The sequence below is a fragment of the Cricetulus griseus genome, chromosome 3, assembly GCF_003668045.3.
Source record: "Cricetulus griseus strain 17A/GY chromosome 3, alternate assembly CriGri-PICRH-1.0, whole genome shotgun sequence".
Classification (NCBI taxonomy): domain Eukaryota; kingdom Metazoa; phylum Chordata; class Mammalia; order Rodentia; family Cricetidae; genus Cricetulus; species Cricetulus griseus.
The window spans coordinates 78066765-78089556 of NC_048596.1; the positions used below are offsets into that span (position 1 = coordinate 78066765).

The 22792-nt window shown below is 43.9% G+C and overlaps 1 protein-coding gene across 2 annotated transcripts in view; it reads right to left on the reverse strand.

The window, feature by feature from the left end:
- The window catches only part of Prkcb (protein kinase C beta), a 333644-nt gene that overhangs the window by 19985 nt on the left and 290867 nt on the right, over positions 1–22792 (reverse strand). For both annotated transcript variants that reach the window (XM_027410280.2, XM_027410279.2), the window contains exons 13-16: positions 22267–22405; positions 17438–17518; positions 17049–17156; positions 11341–11481 (exon numbers count right to left, since the gene is read on the reverse strand). In XM_027410280.2, coding sequence (XP_027266081.1) covers positions 11341–11481; positions 17049–17156; positions 17438–17518; positions 22267–22405 — 469 coding nt within the window. The remainder of the gene's footprint in view (positions 1–11340; positions 11482–17048; positions 17157–17437; positions 17519–22266; positions 22406–22792) is intronic.

The following is a 22792-nucleotide window of genomic DNA, read 5'->3' on the forward strand; positions in this document are numbered from 1 at the left end:
GTCACGAAGGTCAAGGTCTTAACCACCCCAAGGACCATAAAGTCTTCTGAGAAGAACAATTGATTAGAGTTAGGGGAAGCAATCAAAGGACACAGGGAAATGGAGTATCCTTCCCACTCTTTGAGGCCACAGGTCCAGTAACACCTTAATATTCAAGGTTTTCCCTTAAAGTCATCGTGAATCAGGTGCCTATCTGCAACCACAGGAGCTCTGGTTAGTGTGGAAGGCAACTGTAAACAGATGTCTACAAAGAGATGGGAGGAAGGGGTTCATAGCAGGAATGGAGGGAAGTCACACATTGAGGAGATATGACGATCAACACAGCTATACCCTGATAGGCCAGGTTTGAGGGTCACTCACTTACGCCCACCTACACTTCTCAACTTTTCCCGTCACTCAGGAGGTGGGGTTATCAGTGGAGAGCAAGGGCCTTGAGCTTGAGTGATATGAACTTGAGAAAGGCTTACCCAGGGGATTTAGGAAAAGATGGCCTGGAAGGTCACAAAGAATGAATTCATGGGGGCTCCTTACTGCCCATCTTCACTCATCTGCTAAGCAGCAACGCTGATGCTGAGGATGTTGAGTTATGGCTCCATTTGACTCTTGATCCACTTTCCTTTTTGATGGATAATCTCCCTGGTTCCTCTCACTTCTTTTCTTGAGTTCTCTCACTCTTTAGTCATGAGCTTTCTGGGATACTGTGATTATGATTACCGCCTAGGTGGGAGTCTACCAAAGATTCAAGAAATGGTTCTACCAAGTATCTCTACCCAACCAGGGCTATCTTTCAGGAAGGTATGTGAAGTCAAGATTAGACCAAGAGAAATTTAAGCCTCACATCTATGTGGCTAAGTTTAATTGATGAGAGCAGAAACATTACAATAGTAAAGAGCTCTTTGGTGAGCTCTGAGTTGAAGGGGTAGGACTTTAAATTATTTGATGCTCAGACTTAGTTGCTGGGTGATCATGGGTATGTTTCTTAGCTTGTGAGTCTGAGTGTGTTTCCTTAGATGTATTGGAAAATGAACATTAACTTCCCTTCTCAAGGGGTTCTTGTGTGGGCACAATGCACTCAGTCAATATCATACAGGTCTATTTTCTCTAGGAAAAGTAAATAATTTGACTACCATGGTTGACTTGTTTTTAGTGTTATAGATATAAATAGAATAATGAATAAAGCCCTTCATCTTAGCTCTGTCGTATTCCTGGAGTGAGTCACTTAGACAAACCTCTGGCCCTCTGTTCATTGGTTGGATAAAGTAGTTGAATTTCCCCTTCCAAGGCAGTCTTTGAATCCTTGACTTCTACCATATTCACTAATTATTTCTAGACATGCCAGAAAAGTTCTATGATTTCTCGGAGCAAGAGAGTGTCCCATCCATTATTTCAGTTCCATTGCTGACTTCCCTTCCAGGAGTCAACTCAAAGTCACACACCTGACAAGTGACTTTGGAATTTCACTTGGCCCAGGCACCTACTAAATTCCAAATATCTGAAGGGAGCCTGATTTGATCTTTAATTTAAATGGACTCTCCATGGGTGTGGGGAAAATGTGGAAAGAGAGAAACGCAGATCTCCGGCTGTGTTTCTAAATGACTCTGGGCTACCTATTGGCTAGTATATGAACATGCCCTAGTATTTTTGTTATGATCTCTGCACACTGTGCCGAGATGTTCACATAGAGTCTCCAGAGTGGACTATGGAAGCGTCTCCTCTTTCCAGAGCCTAACCCTACATCTTCCTTTTGGATGCTGCCATACCCTGCTCTAAGTCCATGTCTGCTGTCTCTGTTAAGATTTGAAACCCAAGCTTTCAGAAGAAGGAAACTTGCATATTTTCCAATTCTTCCCATGAACTGTAAGAAGGTGTAAATATACTACTTTTTTATTACAGTATTTTAAAATAAATGTTAAGTCATTTGAACGGTAAGAATTCTCAGTCTTTTCCTATTATGTAATAAACACTATTAATTGTCACGGCTCTCTTCCATTGACACAATCCCATACTTTACCAGGTGGTCCAAATTCATCCAATAGTCTTTCTAAAGATGTTAGGCAGCACAGAGTTCAGAGTTCAAGTCCTGGCCCTGTCACCCTCTACTGCTAGATATACTGTGAGTATATTTTTAACTTCTCCAAGCTCCCCTCCCTCATCTGTATAACATGGTAATAACAACACATATGTCGAAGAGCTGTTGTGAGAATGACATGAGGTGACACCTGAAAGACACTCAGGACAGTGTCCAGCACAGGCAAGAACTCAATACATTTTCTAATATGTTTGAATAACATGGGTTTTTAAGAATTACTTTAAGTCACAATGTTCAAACAGCTATTGTTCTCTTGAGTATTTGGTACTTTGGAGGGGTTATGTTGGAGTTAAATTCAATGCTTAAATAAATCATACCGAGTAGAAGTTAGATCCCTTACTTAAGCCTTGAATTTGGAGCTTGAATAGCAAACACACAAAGGTTACACTTTCTGGCTTCGATTCAGAAATGTCAGGACATCAAACACACCTTCCGCCACATGCACACAGAGACACTTGCTCATACAGTATAAAGGGCAATTGGGTTTGGAGGAGAATGTCACACGAACAGAGCTGCAGCTCATTAAGGGGCATTGAAGCTTTTGACTTTATAAACAACACTTTCAAGTGACAGAGCCACCAAGAAACCCAGTCCTATGGGTATGAGCTCTTCCTGAAGTAGTGGTACCTTTGGACTCTCAAAGGATATAGACTCTCTCTCTCTCTCTCTCTCTCTCTCTCTCTCTCTCTCTCTCTCTCTCTCTCTGTGTGTGTGTGTGTGTGTGTGTGTGTGTGTGTGTGTGTGCACATTCATGTGTTTGAGTGCGGGCTGTGGTCGATATATGGACATTAGAAGACTATCTCAAGGGTTGGTCCTTGATGATGTCCACCATATTTTGGATTTTAGACAGGGTCTCCTTGTTCACAGCTTCATAAAACAGGATAGCTGACCCTTAGGTTTCTGGGGATTTCTTGTCTCTGTCTCCCATCTGACTGTTGTTTCTAATACGTGTCCTTGTGACCCATGTACTCAACTCTTAAGTGGATTCTAGAGATTTGAATGTAGGGCCTCATGCTTGTGCAGCAAGCTGTCTACCCACTAAGCCATCTCCCCAGACCTAGCCATTTGGAAATGAATTTAAGGGGCCAAGGGATTCTGCAAGGAGCCTTATATTGTGAAAGAGTTCTAGGCTATCCTGATGTAGAAATGTCTTGAAATGATGAGCTTTATGTAAACAGTAAAGATAAGAATAAGCAACAAGATCAGAAATGATGGGAGTCAGCCTGTTGGAGAGGTGGGAGGCCTGACATGCAGGCTGGAGAGTGCAGAAGGAGGAGCCAGGCATGCTGACTGTGTCTATATGGGCAGGATAGCTGTTCACATGTCAATGCAAGGAGGCAGGGGAAGATGATCCATCTACTTTGGTACTGGAGACTGAATTCAGGGTCTCTTGCATGCAAGGCAAACACTATTACAGAACTTAATCATCTGTGGTCTTTTTATTTTATTTTTTTCTTTTGAGACAAGGTCTCACTGCATCATACAGGCTGGCCTGAATTCATTCTAACCAGGCAGGTTTTGAACTTATGATCTTCTAGTCTAAGCTTTCTGAGTAGCTAGAATCATAGGCCTGTGCCAACGGGACCAGCTGAAAGGTGATCTTAATATTTATTTCTCAGAGAGAAGTCATGATCAGACTGCTCATATTTCCAGGGACTAATTGAGCCATGCTCACCAATAGCAGGGTCAGTGCATACACAAGATAGCACTTAAGACTCCATGGACTTTATGAAACAGATGTCCTGCACCTGCCTTCCCTTCCCTGTGCTCTTCAGGTAGTTGCTTCTACACTGCTGCCTGGATATACTGATCCCAAGGTCATCTCAATGAGGCAGCTGGATCAGAGGGCCTCTGCATGGCCTGCATTAGGACATTCCTGGGAGTCCCTCAGAGGTGTGGTGCCAGAACTTCATCATAACATGGGAACCTCATGAAAACCTAGAACAGACATTTCAGTTCCACCATGGTACACTAGCATTTCTCATACCACAACATTAGTGTACCATTTCACAATAAAACACAGACATTCAAGAAGGCACAGCCCTAAAGCACCCTCTATTATTGCTCAGCAAAAATTCTGAGATGCATCTTCCAGGTACAAGGATGTCCTGGCCACAGTTCTTGGCACCAACAGTTGCTTAGACCACTGGATGCTCTCACTGATGGAAGAAATAAAACTTACAAGATGACCTACTCTGTGACTTGCAAGCAGTGCTCTGAGCAGCAGGTGCTTTCCTGATTGCTACTCCCTTGGTTCACACTTCCTCTACCAGGACCAAACTCTGGGCTAATGGACCTCATACTTAAAGAACAACCCTGTGATCTTAAGGAATTCCTGTTCACCTATCTTCCATGCTATAACAGGTACTGAGCTGCCTATAAGATACCAGGAACTGGAGAGTGGCTGAGGATGCTGACATTAGCATTCCTCTAGAGGTTCCCAGTTGGCCCCATCCTGTCCATGTTCTCACTGCCTCCTGCCTGGATTATTGACAGAGCCTCCACAGCTGCTCTCCTCAATTTCACACTTTGTCCCCTCATTAGCCAGTATCATTCTTTTAAAGCCTAGTGTTAGGCCATTATTTCTCTGCTCACAGTTTGGATTAAAAGCCAAAGATCTTACAGTGCTCAACCCCATCTCTCCCTCCCATAGCCTCTCTGGTTTTTCTCCTTACCCACTGAGCTCAGATGCCTATACTCTGATACCCATCAAACATCCCCAGCAAGCTGTCTTACAGCCTTTACATGTATTTCTAACACCTTATTCATGCCCCAGTCCTCGATGCTTACGTGGTTCCCTCCTTCGCTTTCTGGTCTAGCAATAGGGAATTTGTATGGAATGCAAAATCTCAGGCCCCACCCTCAGCAGCTTGGATCATACTCTATGTTTGCACCAGATTTCCAGGTGCCTTGTGTGTGCATGGGAAAGGAGCACTGATAGGCTACTGCATTGGACCACCTGTGCAAGAACAGATAGCAGCAATCTGCAGCCCTCTCCATGGAGTACCAAGGGCATAATGCACCACACCTTCAGCTCCTTCTGTAGCATCCTCTCCCTGTGCACACTGTGCAGCCAAAAGGAGCCATGGCAGCTTGCAGTGCAGCAGGCAAATTATAGTCCTTTATAAATACGATAGTAACTTACACAACAACCAATTTATTGGAGACACCCTGCTGTACATGATAAAAACACCTTTCACTTGAATATACAGCTCTAAAGAATCCTTTATGCCCCATAACATGGTGTGTTACAGCATCCCATTTTATGGCCATTCATTCATTTATTCATTTATTCCATAAAAATTTTCCAGCACCTATTATGCGCTAAAACTTAAGCTAGGCATTGACTCTGACATTGAAAAGCCACAACCACAGTTTAGTCAAAACGGCAGATGTTAAATCGAGCAAACAATTGCAAGAACATGGGATGAGTTTGTGAACAGAATGGAAGCAGGTCCCAACTCAGGAACCAAGAAGAGCCTCCCTGAGGAGGTGATGTTCTTTGGATTTAATGAGGCAACACCTAGCCTCCAGGACGGAGAGGAGCATGCATAGGGCTCTGGGTATCCCAGGCAATGGTTTTGCATAGGTAAAGCTAGCAAAGAGAGAAAAGGCTGAATGTTAAGGAAATAGAGAAACTCAGGAGTGCTGGCCCTTGGAGCTAGGAGCCCAGACTGGGGGAGGCACAGTTCATCTTGGAAAGACTCAAAAGCCTCATATGCCAAAGACCAATACATATTTATTATGAAATACCAGAAAGTTGGTAGGGGGGTTGCAAGCAAGAGAATAATGTGACCAGACACACATTAAAGACACTATTGTATGAAAATGGGGAAATGGCTTAGTCAGTAAACAGTTTGCCATACAATCAGGAGGACCTGAGTTCAAATCTCCAGCACCCATGTAAAAACAGCCAGGGCTTGGTGTTTTAATCTGTAATCCCAGTGATGAGGAGTGGGGAAGACAGGAGGCTTCCAGGGGACGCTTGCTGGACCAGTCAACCTACATGAAACATTGAACTACAGATTGAGTGAGAGACCCTGTCTCAAAAGAATAAGGTGGAGTGTGTAGACACGCAATGATGACCACCAGTCTCCATACCAGGTACATGAACATGTGTGCCTCCTCCCACAGGGACACACACACACACACACACACACACACACACACACACACACACCATTACTTTGTACCCTATGACAATACAACAAACCTAGTATCTTTTAGTATAGTTCCAAACGATGCACTGCCAAACTGCTCCTTGCCACAATAAAAGATAGCACTGAGAACAAACAAAACCCATTAAAGTGATTTTAATGAACCACCCATAATAGCACCCTTCACTGATGTTTGAATACAGTCCTCTGCTTCTGCCACTTGCGTTTTCTCTTCCTGAACTCACTTAATAGCATGCATAAATCAGGCACGTTGACAGGTACACACATGCTTTTAATATCCCACAAGGCACATGGAATTCTGCACACTTGCCACAGGCATCTCAGAGATGACAGGCAGATAAGAAGGAGGAGGAAAGACAGATCCTGGGGTGGGGACAGGACAATAGAACCTGGATCTTCAATATAAGAGGAACATGAACAGGAAGAATCATGTATGCATGTGATCTCTCTCTCTCTCTCTCTCTCTCTCTCTCTCTCTCTCTCTCTCACACACACACACACACACACACACACACACACACACACACACACACACACCCCTCAGATAATTGTGGCTCAGAAATAACTTTTAGAGCTGGATGCAACCTTACACATCTGTAATCCCAGCACTGGGGAAGCTGAGGCTGAATGATCATGAGTTCAAGGCCAGCCTAGTCTCCACACACCTCCAAACCAAAATAATTTAGAAATACAAGGATAAAATGTTGCACATTTGCCAAGTGCATGGACACAGTGAACTGACATTTTTGTCATTACTCTCTGTAGTGGTTTGAATGAGAATGAGCCCTATTGACTCAGAGGTTTGAATGCTTGGCCTCCAGCTGGTGGAACTGTTTGGGTAGGCTTAGGAGGTGTGGCCTTGCTAAAGGAGGCATGTTGCTGGGGGTGGGTCTTCTTTGAGGTTTCAAAGTCATATGCCATTCTCAGTTCACTCTCTCTGCTTCATGTTTGCTGTTCAAGATGTGAACCCTCAGAGATTGCTCCAATTGCCATTCCTGCTGCTTGTTACCATGATGGACTCTAATCCTTCAGGAACCATAAGCCCAAATAAACTCTTTTGTTTTTATAAATTGCCTTCGTCATGGTGTTCTATCACAGCAATAGAAAGTAAACTAATATATTCTCTGAATGATACAGACTAACAATTATTTATGTATCATTTAATTCTATCATGTATAACTAATCTAGAAATGATTTAAAGTAGGATATGCATAAGTCATATTCAAATACTACCTATTTCATATAAGAGCCTCCATGGATTTTGGCATCCTCAAACCAATCCCCCATAGATATTCTAAAACAGCTGTGTTTCTAAATCTGTCTAGGGAGATCGAGGTGGGCCTTCTTTCTCTTAGGACTGGTGGTAAAATATCTAGAAATACATACCCTAGTCTGGTTGATGTATTTTGAAAGACATTATTAAACCCACATGAGGGAACTCAGGACATTGTGTGGTTGGAAATAGTACCAAGGTAGAACAGTTGAAGGCTCTTGTTGACGGTTACTAGCAATTACTCAATTACATAATTAATATAAGAAGAATTATTGGTGTTAATTAATAACAATAATTGATGGTACTGGTAGTACCAATGTTAAAGACAGCTACTTTTTTTTCCTGTCATCTATGAGCCAGTCAGAGACTAGATGTGTATGTATGTACTTGTGTGTGTGTGTGTGTGTGTGTGTGTGTGTGTGTGTGTGTGTGTGTGTGTGTGCAGGTACCCACGTATATGCACAAGTATGTGTGTGGACGTCAGAGAATAATCTCTGGTGTTGTTCCTCAGGAGCCATCCAGTTTGTTTCTGGGATAGCTTATCTCTTTGGCCTGTAACTCTTCAATTCAGCCAGTCTGGTTTGTCTGCAGGCCTTAGAGGCCTTAGAGAACCCCTGTCTCCATCTCCCCAGGGCGAAGATTAATAGTACAAACCACTTTCACTGCACTGCCTTTTTGTGTGTGGGATCTGAGGATTGAATTCAGGCCCTCATGCTTACGTGGCAAGCATTTTACTACATGAGCTACCTCCCCAGTCAGTGAAGCTTTTAGAATCATGACCCTTAGTGGGAATAGTCACAAATATCCTCCCAGTCAGGATGAACTCTTAACTGCTCACAAACAGTATTAACAGGAACTGGCTAAATGTCACCCTGACTTGATCCATCAACACCCCTGGAGGTTACAAACTGGCAGTCCACAGGCCACATGTGGGCTATGGATGTGTTTTTATTTGCCTTGAGTTCTGTTTAATTTTTAAACATTTGCTGCCAATTATAAAGAAATAGTGAGATTCCAGCTAAGAAGTCCTGGTCCCCAGCTTCTAATGGGAGCGTGAAGCCTAGGCCTTGCTGAGCCTCAACTTCACCTTGGCCCTCCATCCTTCTCCTGGACCTCACAGCCTTCCTTCTTCCTTTGAAGTACCTGCAACTCAGTCTGTGATTATGCCAGAAGCCACTACCCCACCCCCCAAACAGCAGACAGCCAGTCTCTCATGTAACTAACTGTTCTTTGTTCACCTTCCTCTGCCTTCTGCCTCTCTCCCCTGCCTGAGTTATACGCTCAGCCTAAAGCAAGCCTCAGATTCCCTGCAGGGCTTCCTGGACCCACTGCACCAAATTCTGCTACCAGACTTCCTGATTCAAAGTGTCTAGGGTTGGGTCCTGGCCATTTAATTTGAACATGGTTCAGATCGATGCTGTCACTACTGGTCCAGGGACCACCATTTGCAAACCACTGGATTGAAACTCTAACACAAGCTTTTAATGGACATGGGCAAAGAAAGGAAAGGAGAGGCTCACATTTTGAAATCTTTTATAAATAGCCTTGCAAAAACTAAGTGGAGGGGGGCACTGCTGAGATAGCTTGGGGGATTAAAAGCTTGCCATTTAAGCACAACAGCTAGAAGAGCCTGGATCTCCTGTAGCCATTAAGAGGCTGAGACAGGATCCGAATACAACCTGGCTAACCAGACCAGTCCTATTAGTGATTTGGATTTAACTGGGAGACCCTATTATGGTGAATAAGGGGGAAAACAATCAAACAAGTCCAGTAGCCAGTTTCAGGCCTCTATATGCATACCTCTTTACACAAATATGCACATACACTTGTACACATACCACAAACACACAAACACACACACACACATGCCATTGCCTTATCTCGGAATCTCCAGTTTCCTGGAAAAAGATTCTGCTCATCCCTTTCAAGTCACCTTTTGATTTATTCCCAACAGGTTCAGCAAAGGCAGCTGTACTGCCAAGGACATGTGGCCCTATCTTCTCCCCAGGACTGAGCACAGACACTACCTTTAAGGAATAGTATTTGCCTCTCAAAGATCCTAAACCCAAGATGCTAACTACTCTATGACTTCACTGACCACTATGACCAATTCTCCTTGAGAACTTGTGTGCCAGGCTCATCCCAATTGCTTTTGTGTATCACAATGGCCCTCCGATGCAGGCCATTATCTTTTACACTACAGAGGATGAAAAATAAGTAGGTCAGAGAGCACTTGACTGGTTTTACAGTCTCTAAAATAGTCAAGGGGCAGCGTTTACTCACTGCTGGTCGTATAGGCATGACATGTTAGGCATGTCATGCTCTGGCCTGTGTCATTGTTTAAAGACGAATTGTATGACATTTGGAAATGATGTCATATGACTGTGCTTTCAGGAGGGGTTTAGTCAGGAAATGGGATTTTAAATTTAAGCCCACAAGTCTCTAGAGGGTCTAGAGAGGGGTTTCTCTGCTGGACATTTTGGGAAGATTAATTAGGTATTAATCTAGAATATTCATCAAGGGAGAAAAGTCCCAACATGGAACTGATTACTTGCACTGGAACTGGCTTCTCAGCAGCACTCGGATGCACTCAGCAGGGCTGCTGCAGAACTGTGGCTCTAGCCATCTGGATCAAGAGACAGGGCAGCTTTACAGGGCAGCTATGAGGACCACCTAGGAGATTTTCTTGTCCCCTTTCCCTAGACATTCTAGAAAGTTCCCAAAGGAGTTAGACTGTCCAGAATATGGGTTCTCCCTTTAGCCCATACCACAGCAGTTGGATGACTGTGGTCAGAGCACTTAACCTCTGTGAATCTTCACTTTCTTCTCCCACATTCCAGGACAACAAACAGCCCCCACCTTCTGGGCTATATGAAATGTTTAACATGGTACCTAGCACATAATAAAAGCTCAAGAAATTAACAATTATCACATTGAAATAACTATCATTGTCACCTTCTTCATCTGAACACTGAGACCCTTACAACTTCATGTTTCAATGACAATGCTTATGTTCAATAGTTTGACAACACATAATAAAGTCACCAGATCTGCGCTGTACTTAACATTAACAAAGAAACATCCACCCCAGAGAATCACAGCTCTGGTTCATACAGGTACAAATGCCTGCCCTTCCACTCCAGAAACTAGCAAGAATCTTACTGGGTGTTTGGAGCAGCAAAATTTTCCCATGGACTATAGGGGAATGGGAAGTGTCTATTCTGACATTACTAGTGTCTAGTCTACACCCAGGCAACTTCTGCTTCCTTCTCCTTCACCTGGGGAAAGGGCTGGCTGGTGAACCACTCTCAGTTGCCGAATCAGAGGTACTGTATGTTTCAGAATTTAATTTAAATACCATTGTGATAAACAACATGACCTTTTCAATGTCAGTCTGAAGAGAAAATGACACAGTTGAACTGTGGAAGGAAGGAGGGCAAAATTAGATTCTTCATCACAATTCCAAAATAAGTCTGGACTCTGCTCACCCAAGAACCATGCCCCCACAAAGGTGTCAGCTCAAACAGTTACAGTAATTGAATCAAAGCAACAACAACAACAACAAAAGCCTCCATATTAATTGTCTTTCCCATTATTTACAGAGGCCTGGCTTTGCACTAGAAATCTCCATGTTGGTATCCAGTGACTTGGAGCACACGGGAAGGGGAAGGAACAACTACAGACATATTCAAGTGGGTGCACTGATGTCCACACCTCAGGAAGCAGTCAGCGTGTGACCAGCAAAAGAAAGTGCACATTGTGTCTGAGGACCAGGCAGACAGAGAGGGGAGTTTACTTACAGCTTTTGGTTTATATGGTGGCTGAATCTCCTTGCGTTCAAGTTTCTCCCAGTCAATATACCGGAAAAATGCATGTTCTTTAATGTCTCGCTCCCCTTCAGGTCCACAACCCAGACGTTTGCCTGGGTGTTTGGTCATTAGCTAAAAGAGAAGGAAAACATTGAGCATATTTCAGGCCAGGAAGTGGGAGCTGCTGAGAAATGATTATCGCAATGACTTAGAAAAGGAAGCACAATGTAGAATATTAACTGGTTTTACTGTTGCAGTTTCATCCATCCCAGTGACAGTTTCTTAGCCAGGTCTCTGTGGGAGAGAAGCCTGAAATGATGCCCATCCCAGAACAAAATCCCACGGGGCTAATCAAATCCAAGCTCCAATGTGGCCTTGAACTTCACATTAAAAATGTCACAGGCTCTGTTTGGGTTCAAGAGTGAGTTTTGTGTGTTACTAGTGTACCTAATGAGGGCAGTCTCTACATCTTCAAACCCCCTTCCTCTTGCCGTAAGAAACACTGACATTTGACCAACTCGAAGGATGCATTCATTCACATGCCATTTGCATTTCTCAGCAAAGCATTTGAGAAATTAAAAAAAAAACAAAAAACAAACGAAAAATATTAGTCACACGGACCCAAGTTTCAAGTAATTACTTTCAGAAAGCTCATTAAATAGTCAAAACCTAGCCCAGCTCGTTTTTCCCCCGTATCACACATTAGCCTCCGCTCCGCTGAGGTTTCTTTGGTATTCTGTTTAAATTACTTAATTATCAAAACTCTCCATCTTTGTGTCTGTGAGCCAGTGCTAAATAACAAGATGAATAGATGCCCTGAGATGAAACCAGCCAGGCTTCCTCTTGGAAATGAACCTGAGGCCACATTCGAGGGTCTCTGATCTCAAGAGGCAAGCAAGTGAACGCAAGTGAACAGAGAGGAAAGATGGAGGAGTTAGTGATTCAAAAAGAAAAGGGAAATGTCTCAGCAGGGGGTATAAAAACAAGGGAAAGGTGTGAACTGGGAAGCTGAGTTGACAACCGCACACCCCCCCCCCGCCCGTTTTGCTGTGGGTAAAGAGGGAACCCAGGAATTCATTCTGAACTGCTGTACATTTGACTTGACTGCTGCTCACAAGATGCCCCACAGCCACAGGCATACACTTGGCGGGTGTGCGTTATCCTCTCAACATTCTCAGCTCCTTCTCTACTGACAGGCACGACACCACTGGATTGTCACAGTCACCCAGGGAGGTGAGTCTGTTCCTTTTCCCACTTGAAATGGCAAGGCAACAACAAGGGCATGAAGAGTGACAGGTGGGATCCAGTCCCACTTCAGTCTAGCTCCAAAATTTGGGCTTTTAAGAGAAATAGGAGCCAGGCATGATGGTATATGCTTGTGATCCCAGCATTTCATAGGCTGAGACCAGAGGATTGGAGGAGCCCAAGGGCAGCTTGGGCTTCATAAGGAGATCCAGTATCAAAGTGGCAGAGAGGGGTGTGTGTGGCTAATTGTGATACCTCTTAGCATCACAAAGCACATGCTGGCCTCTTCAGTACCCTTGGCTCTTCTCACCCTGCCCCCTACCCTAAACTTCTCCAGCTAATGGGTTCCCCTTCCCCCAGTTTCTGATTCCCATATAACCCTGCCATTTTGGCCATGTGGTCCTTTCTCTTGCTACCTATTTTGCACCCCACCCATGTCACCTTTGTCCACACTTGGTTCTCTTCCTCTCTGGCTCTCTCCCATGGTTTAGTCTACTGGTCATGATCAGTGTACTATTTTTTCTCCCTTCTCTGGACTCTTTCAAATGCCTCTGGCTGTTCTCTCCTTCATATCTACAATAAAAACCTTCTCCTCAACCAGATCCTGGAGAGGTCATGTACTCACTTTATACACTATGCATGTGGTTCTCCTAGAGATATTTGTGGTCTGACATAGTCAGGAAAAGTCAACGGAGGGCAAGCAAATTGAGTCAAGCCTTGGCATTTATTTAGGGTTTAGATGGGTAGAAAGAAAGTCTAGGACTGTGGTTATCAACCTGCCTAATGCTGTGACCCTTTAGTACAGTTCCTTTTGTTGTGGTGACCCCCAGCCATAAAATTATTTTCATTGCTACTTTGTAACTGCAATTTTGCTATTGTTATGAATCATAATATAAATATCTGAGTTTTTCTATGTCTTGGGTGAGCCCAAAGGATTTCCATCCAGATGTTGAACCACTGGTCTAGGCAATCTCAGCCCCAATAGCAATAACACCAACACCGATAATGTTTCTGTGGACTGAGTTTCTGGTTTCTGTGCTAAAGGCAACCCAGCCTTTGTTTATGACTCTTGAATCTTACAGTAACACTCTGAGGCTTCAGCAACTATATTTCCTACTTTCTCTATAAGGAAACTGGTCCAGAGAAGTAAAGTAATCTGCTTAAAGTTACACAGCCAAGGAGAAGAGCTCTCTCTTTCTCTCTCTCTCTCTCTGTCTCTCTCTCTCTCTCTCTCTCTCTCTCTCTCTCTCTCTCTCTCTCTCTCTCTCTCTCTCTCTCTGTGTGTGTGTGTGTGTGTGTGTGTGTGTTTGTGTGTATGGATATGTGTATGTGTACATTTGTGTGTATATACGTTTGTGTGGATATATATTTGTGTGTCAGTGTAGGTATATATAGAACCCGGAGATCAGCTACCCATGTCTTCCTTAGTCACTTGCCACCTTGTCTAGTTGAAGCAGACTCCCTCATATTTGCCTGGAACCTCTCCCCCAATTTGTCAGTGAGCCCCAGGAATCCTCCGGTCTCTACCTCTTTGCTATTGAGATAATGGAGGTGTGCCTATACCGGGCTCCTTTACGTGAGTTCTGAGGATTGAACCCAGGTCTTCATGTGTGGGTAAGTACTTTACCCATGGAGTCTCCTCCCCAGCCCCAGGGTCAGAGTTTGAATAGCTCAGCTCTCTCAGCTCACTGTAACTCAGTCTCTGTTTATTTTTACTTCAACTTGCCAGTCTAGGCGTCTGTCTGCTTTCAGCATACTGGCCATGGAAATCTGAGCAAGCTTTTGCTGTTTTCATGGTGGAAAATAGGGCTTTTAATGAGCTAGACATATAAAAGAAGATGGTATCTTTGGGAAAGATGTCTGTTTTCAGATTCCTCGTAGGCAGCGAGACTGCAAGCAAAGAAGTGCCGCTGTAGGCACACAGAGCAGGAGGAGGCTCTGCCAGTTCCTGTACTCCATTCTCTTGTGCCTGAAGCCATGTAGACAGCTGAATGTAATCACCGTTCCCATCTTCGATCACCTCCCAGATCATCTCCTGGGGCCTCTGCTCAGGAGGAAGCATTTGGCTCTTGGCTTAAGCATCACCCCTCTTCCAAGGAGTATCAGCCTTGAAGAGAGAGCCCACACTGCACTCAGCCCACTCAACTCACAACAGTGCCCCAACACCAACAGTGAATAGAGTCACTCCAGTTCATCATGAAGGTTATGGATCCTGAATTGATAGGAAACCCTTCCACCAGGCAAAGTGCTAATTGGAGCTGAAGCTGAAGGCAGCTGACCTGGAAATTTTTCTCTCCTCCATGACCCACTTAGAACCCCCCAGCTGTCCAGTCAGCCATGGATTTAGGTAGTAGAAGTCCATGAGTATGCATTGGACACCAACTACCTACTAGCCATGCAACAAGGGTCCTCTTCCACTGCCTCACTTAACCTTCTGGGAAACAGTAAAGTACGTACTTTTATTCTGTCTTTAGAGATGAAGAAACAGAAGCCTAAAAATACAAGACCACACACCTAAGAAATGAGAGGGTGAGGATTTAAAAGCACCTTTTGATCTCCTAAATCCTTCATTTTTTTTTCAAATTCTCCTGTCACAGGGGGACACAAATTCAAATGCCAAGAGGAGCCTGGCACTAAACAGAGTAGTGACAGCATTAGTCATATTGGAGATGGCCTTAGGGTTCTGGAGCAGAATCCAGGCTCTGGTCTAAGTGATTTTTAGGTATTAACTGCTTTAATCATCAAAGGCCCCTATGTGCAGCACTGTTATTGTCCTCAATCTGTAAATCAGGTCAAACAGCTTCCCCATGATCACAGTGGCTCATATCTTTGGACTTGAATTTGAACCCAGGTGGAATCTGGCCATTTTGTTGTTGTGTTTGTGTTTGTGTTTGTTTTTAAAAACTGGAGAGGGCACATCCCATCTAAAGGGCACTGTGATTTCCAGTCTTACTGATGCTTTGTAGGAATGGCAGGCCAACGTGGAAGCTGAAAAGCTAAGGGTTTATGGGGAATATCTAGACCTTCAGATGTTGAGAATCATTAAACAAATTAAAGTCTTTGTGACTGACTTCTTCCCACACCTCTCCTGATAGGATGTCTCTAGGAGCCTCACTGGAGAAGCCTGTCTGCAGTCTGTTTTATCTATGAGATTTGCCAATTCTCCTCTGTGTTCCTTGTTTTTATTTTCTCCCTGCTTCACACCCTGCAAGAAAAAAAAATCTGAAGCCAATTTAACTTGAAGATGTTAGAGACTGAGGCCAATTCACACGTGGCTCCCCTAGAGATGTCTGTATCCTTGCTTGTATAGCACAAACACAACGCTTAGGAGAGAGAGTTCAGGTAGTGTTACAAGGTATTTTCAAGCTGTGAGGTTGGCCCAGCTCATGTCATCTGGGTCAAGACTCAGGCTGAGCTGCCTGATTGTTGCCAGTTTCCTTAGCCAAAGCCACCAGAGATGGCATCTGAATGGGGTCAACTAGAGCTGGGCGGGGTAGGGCATGGGGAAGATGCAAGCATCCCAGAGATCTATGACTACAGCTCTGGCATATGTAGACACACAAGGAGAGTCCTGTGCTCAGGCAAAGCCTGAGTATAACCTTTAGAACCTGCCCTCATTGTTGGCTGGTGAGAAAACCTTTATAAAATCTCTATCCTTCCACGTTATTCCCTCAGTCTCAGAGTGTAGCCTTCATACTTCTGTCATGGTTGAGAAAGTGCATCCTTTGGATAATGTGTTCAAAGGCAGTGAGTTCTAAGCCACATTGGTGGGGTAGAGCAGTTTCTAGAACACTAGCACACAGACTTAATCTCTGGGATGGGGCTTCAGTCTGCAGTCTAAAAGGCACAGACTGGATCCAATACAAGGTGTAGCACAAACAGTCCTTACCTGTAAACTCCTGTCTTTGCAGGTATTATTTCCATAAGTTGTGGGTGTCCTTTCAACTGTGTGTGTATACACGTGTACAGAAGTATTTGCACACCTGTACACTACAAGATGAGGGAGATCATGCAGATTTGGGAACACTAAATTGAAGGCATCTTATTCAGATCATCACTGCCTGAAATTTTCTTACAACAAGAATCACAGAATTCTAATGTTAACTAAACACACACGCAGCAGAGCAGGACACGTAGATCACACTGTGCCCTTCCCATGGTTCCAGATCTTGGGCAGAATCTCTGTTTCCTACCTCTTTCATTCCGTAATGTAATTATTTCCTTGTGTAAGGCTTGGGGCTGGTGCCCAGCCAAAATCGAGACTCCAGTACATAGTTGCCTCTACAGACCTTAGAAGGAAGCTCTTTTTGGTGGTGGTGGGGGAGCAGCTTCATAGCAGGGCTCTGGTGTTGGCAGCACAGTGAGAAGTGATGTCAAATCTTTGGTGCCTACTAGCTGGGCACAACCTGAACCCTTTGCATGGTAGTCCTGGCCTTGAGTGCCAAACAACTTACCCCTTTGCAGATGGCCACAGCTTCCTTGGACATAGACTTGGGATATGCCACATTGTGCTCCATGATTGACTGGAATAGTTCATCCTCATCCTCCCCTTCAAAAGGTGCCTGTGGAGAAGAGGACAGGGTGGGAGAGGAACCCTTGCCTGGCCCTCCCTACCCCCAGCTTTCTCTGACCAGCGGGGCTTCCTCCCTGTCCCCATCTCAAGGTGAGGCTCTACTCTAGGGCTTCCAAGAGAAAAGATGATCATCAAACTTAAATACCCCAAGGCCAGGAAAGTCAGAGGCACTCAGATTCATGAGCTATGACTGAGTTGTCACTTCCTTCAGAGACCATGTGGCTGGAAGTGGAGGACAGTTTTCTTACAGATGACTTAAAATTCAATTACCTGGCCAGCCAACATTTCATACAGCAGGACTCCAAATGCCCACCAGTCCACAGACTTTCCATAGGGCTGATAAGCGATGATCTGGAAAACAGAAGGCATCCTATCAGAGTGGCAGACAGCCCTTGTAGCTGGAGACTGAATACACACTTTTTAAAGAGTATGTAAAGAGTATGTAAAGAGTAGACTAGCACTGGGCTGGAGAGTCTCAGGTATGATCCTGTCCTTCTGTGGAAGGTTACAGTGGCTGCCATAGTCCTACATTTAAGCAGGGTCCCAGAGAGTAAACAGAAAGGGTAGGGTGCACCCGAGCTGTTCCCTTATGTTTGATGCTTGGGGATAAAAGACACACTTTGCAAAGGTACCTGCAGCTGGGCAAACATCTGTGTGTGCCACCTTGCCTTTTTAAGCACCAGGTATGGTGTGATGTTTTGAATTTCTGTGTGTGGCATTTTAGCCAGGAGCAGTTATTTTTGTTTCTCACTATAGAGTAAAAACATTCACACAATAACGTGGATGTACTTAACATTACTGAGACACACACTTAAAGATGGTCAATATGGTAAGTTTTACAACATGTGGGTTTTTTGTTTTTCATCTGTTTGGCTTAGTTGAGGATTCAACTCAGGGCCTCACGAATTCTGAGTGACTTATTGCTGACCCACACCCACAGCTCAGTGTGCTTCCTCTGAACCATGATTAAAAATATATCAGTTTAAAATGTAAATGCGATTTGTGATTATTTTGCATCTGTTCTTATTCAGAAAGTATAAATATGGTAAAAGAATTTTGTAAGAAACCATCCATAATTCTTTGTCAAGAGAAAAATAACGATAAACACTGGCCTGTCCCCTGCTAGACACTTCCATGACTGATATTAAACATTGTGTGTGTTCTACTGAAGCTCAGGCACTTCAGGAGTGAACACTCAGTGGAGTGTGCTCTTCACTCCGCATTTCCACCTGACTTGTGTGCTGACACATTGGTTGATTGCTTTTTAAGATTTTAGTTTTACTTTGCATTATGTGTGAATATGTGGGTATGTGCATATGAGTGCAGTGGTCTTGGAGGCTAGCTCAAATTCCCTTGGAGATCAAGCTATAGGCAGTCATGAGCCACCTCACAAGGGTACTGGGAAGCAAATTTAGGACCTCTGGAAAAGCAATGGGCACGCTTGTCCACCAAGTCAGGTCACCAATCCCCACCATTGGTTTTTACCTCTTCATAAGATTCCACTGAATGGATACATACACTAAAATCTGTCTTATAAATCTCCAATTGTTTCCATAAATTAAATAAATGGAAGTAGGATTCATGGATCAAATAGCACCCATGGCTGACAGGTTTTGATAGCTGTAACTGTCTCCCATTCATGCTATAGAGTGACGAAGCAGCTGTGTTTAAGGCAAGAATGCTGACAGCAAAGGTTGAGGACTGAGGTTTGTGGGCTAGATGGTCTAATGCTGTATCCTAATTGCTATTTGCCAGTGTGGCCTTAAGAAAAGTTACTTAACTTCTTCTACAGACTGGATACACTATGCACACAATGGGGGTTTGTGGTGATGAATGAATGAGATACTGAACACCTCTTATACCTCATCCTTCACCTTGCCTTCTACTAGAATGCTCTATAATTCAGTTATTGCTTGTTTTATCCAATAAATGCATCAGAGCAAATCTGGTTACACAGAAAGTGTTTGTTCCCTGAAGCCTGCCTCCCTCCCTAGCTTCTGCTCCCAAGTCAGAAATGCATAGATGATGGTCAAGGATAAAGACTTCATCAGCTAGGAGTCACATGTTGTAGAGCTCTACAGCATAACATGGCTATGACAGATAATAACAATGAATTGCCTTCTTGAAATCTACTATGACTGCCAGGGGCTGGAGCACACACCTGTAATCCTAGCACCTGAGATACTAAGACAGCAAAATTGCCATGAGTTCAAAGCCAGCCTCAGTCACATAGCAAAACTGTGCTCAAAAAAAGAGCTTAAGACCAGTGAGATGACTTCATGGGTAAAGTGCTGCTGTAGGAGCCTGTTGAGCCCAATGCAATCCTGGAAGCCAGGAAAAGGTAGCTGGAGAGAGATCAGCTCCACAGACTTGTCCACTGACCTCCACATGTGCAAGTGTGCTGTGGTATATTTTTGCATGCAAGAGCTGTGAGCGCTCACAGGCACACACACACACACACACACACACACACACACACACACACACACACACAATAAATATTTTCTTAAACTGCCGAGTGTAGATTTTAAACAGAAAGTTTAAGTACTTGAGATACATATGCAAATTAACTCAAGTCAGCCCTTCCCCATGCACAAAGCATGCTGTACACTATAGCTACACATATTTTTATTCGGAAATTTAAAACAGATGAATAATGAAGCAAAAGAAGAAGTAAATGTGCTCTGAACAGAGGCAAGACACAGCCTCTTCGAGAAGCTTCTGGGTGAACGTGTTTTCACACCTTTAAGGTACTTGGTGTTTTATTTGCTCCTCCTGACAGCCCAAGAAGTTAATCCTTTTACCAAGGAAAATAGAGCCAGGAAGGTGAGAGAAGCTGCCAGAGGTGATGTGGGTAGTTAATAACAAAACTTGGCCAAGGACAGAGTCACCCGATGGTGAGCTGGAGGAAGAGGCAGTCAGCAGCACAGCTCAGGGCTCAGTGTCCTCAGCAGTCCTTGTGACCAGCTGGGACCAGTGGAGACCATGACTCTACAGAGATTTCTGATTCAATGGCTAAAGGGTGACATTTGGGCATCCTAAAAATTGTAAAGCTCCCCCATGACTCTTAAATATAGCCAGAGTTGGGAAGTAGTACTCATTGAACAAAGGACACACCCAGGAACTGTGTTAGAGTATGTCGGATACTAGGAAGAATTAGTCAAATGATAACCTGATGGGGAATGTACTGTGTGTGTTTATCTTTTTGATTGTTAAATAAAATACTGTTTGGCCAATGAGACAGAAGTTAGACGGGACTAGGAGTCAAAGAGGATTCTGGGAAATGTAGTAGAAAAGTGCTGATCCAGGCAGGAAGTGACATAGCAAGGAGACTCATATTTAAGCGAAAGAGAAACAGGAGGGGCCCTCTTTTCCCCTTCCTCCTCCAGCGGCAAGATGTGAGCCACTGGCAAGGAGGGATGCCAATAAGGTGTCCGATAAGATAAGTCTTATAAAATATATAGATTTATGATAATTAAGACTGAGCTAACGGATGAGGAATCCTAGTCATTGGCCAAGCAGCATTGAACTTAATACAAGTCTCTGTGTATTCATTTGAGCCTAACTCGGGCAGGCAGCTGGCGTAAAGCACACACCTGGCGGTGGGGCTCAGGCAGCTTTTAGCGGAAAGATTTATTGTAACAATAACCAACCTGAGTATGCCACACAGGGATACACAAATGCACTTACCTTGTGGCACGCATCAATGACACAAACTGAAGCACCCTTACCCTCTGCAGCGTTTGAAATCAACGTGTCATCTCCCAGGCAGATTTCTGCACCTTTCCATGAGCACTCGTATACTCAGAGAAAACACACAGCAGCATTCTGTGTGCTACTGCCACTGTCTATAAACAGTACTGTCATATTTGTTATTCCTTATTTGCATGTTTTGTCTTATTTTTATTCTTCCATGTGTGGAACAGTTTTGCTATGTAGTTCAACCTGGCCTCCAACTCAAGTTCCTCCTGTGTCAGCCTCCTGCATGCTTAGATGGCAGGTGGGTATAATCATGCCTAGCTTGATTTTCTTTTCTTTTTTTTTCTTTTACCAATATGTCTTGAGAACAGGTCCATATTTTCACACAGATTTAACTTACTCTCTTGAATTGGTGAATAGTGATATTTTCTACTACATGTAAACCACAGTCTCCTGCTCTAACCCTATTGAGGGACATTGTTTCTGATGGGTTCACACAGATGTGCTCTGATCTTTCCAAGGTTACACATGACCTCCTGACCCAAATGTGGTATGTATTAATGAATTGTTCCTTTATTGATAGTCATAAATACTGAGGTTCTTTCTTAGTTTTCATTATTAAGAAACAATGCTGAAATGAAGGAAGGACTTTGGAGGCACAACCTGTATGTATGTGCATTTGACTGTGTGTGCAACCGAAGTTTCCAGAAAGGAGCTGCTTGGGTAAAGGAACATGAGGTTTTAAATATTATGCCTAGTTCTTTATCTCCATGGGGAATCTTTAAGACCATTCTTGTATACCAAGTGGCCAACAGCTAGCTAAGGAAAAGAACAATCCTAGGATGTCTCTCTCCAAGACTCTTGTGCCATGTATTCACTAATTATTATGCCATGTCATGTTGGGAAAACCTAGGTTTGACCACTTCCTTTGGGTGGAAGGGGACTCGTTAGATAAAACTTCACCCTTTACCTCTAATTTTATGACAGGAAGAAAAATTTAGGGTCTCCTAGAATGCATCTCCACGACACAGTGTAGCACCGCTGTGTCATGTCAGCCCACAGGATCTGTTCCCTTTCTGTCTCTCACTCTCTCAACAAACACTTCAATGTCATAATTAGGAGGCATCAGATGGCCACGAGCCATCACAGTCTGATGATGGATGTGTTTTTACTGATGTGTGCTAGATCATTCTTTTGGGTTTTATTTAAAAATTCTCCTAAATCTTGACATATTGGGAGCCTGAGCTTCTGCTGATCTGCAAGTGAGAACTCAGAGAGCTGACTTAGGGAGCAGGATCCAGGCTAGTCTAAGGTTCCCAGGTACTGCCCCCAACCCTTTCCAGCCCTCTCAGAGCCGCCTGGGAGCAGGAGAGATATTTCGGGTATGTGTGTGCTCTCACCTCTGGGGCAATGTAGTCTGGAGTGCCACAGAATGTCTTGGTTGTCACCCCATCCCAGATGTTCTCCTTGCACATGCCAAAGTCAGCGATTTTGATGTGGCCCTCAGAATCCAGCATCACGTTGTCAAGTTTTAGGTCACTGTAGCAGACACAAGGATTTTAGGAACTTAGTCACACGCTGCTTATTTTATGTCAACCAATGGTCCTTCAATACATCACACGCCAGTGCTAGGAGCTTCGAGAACACATGAAATAGACTTTTTCCTTTGGCAGCTTACAACCTGGCAGGGGGAGTATAGCAAAGGGGTCACAGAGCTCTGTGCTTTCTCTCTCTACAGAGTGAACTTGCCAAAAATCTCATGAAGATACAATAAGACAGTCTCTCAAGGAAAAATGAACCCTTGAGATAAGCAAAGATCACAGACCCACAGATGACCCCAGGATCCAAGAGAGGTCCATGAGTTAACCTTTACACCTCAGATCTCTTCTGTTTTATAAGAAGATACAGTTTTCATGAAAATATTAC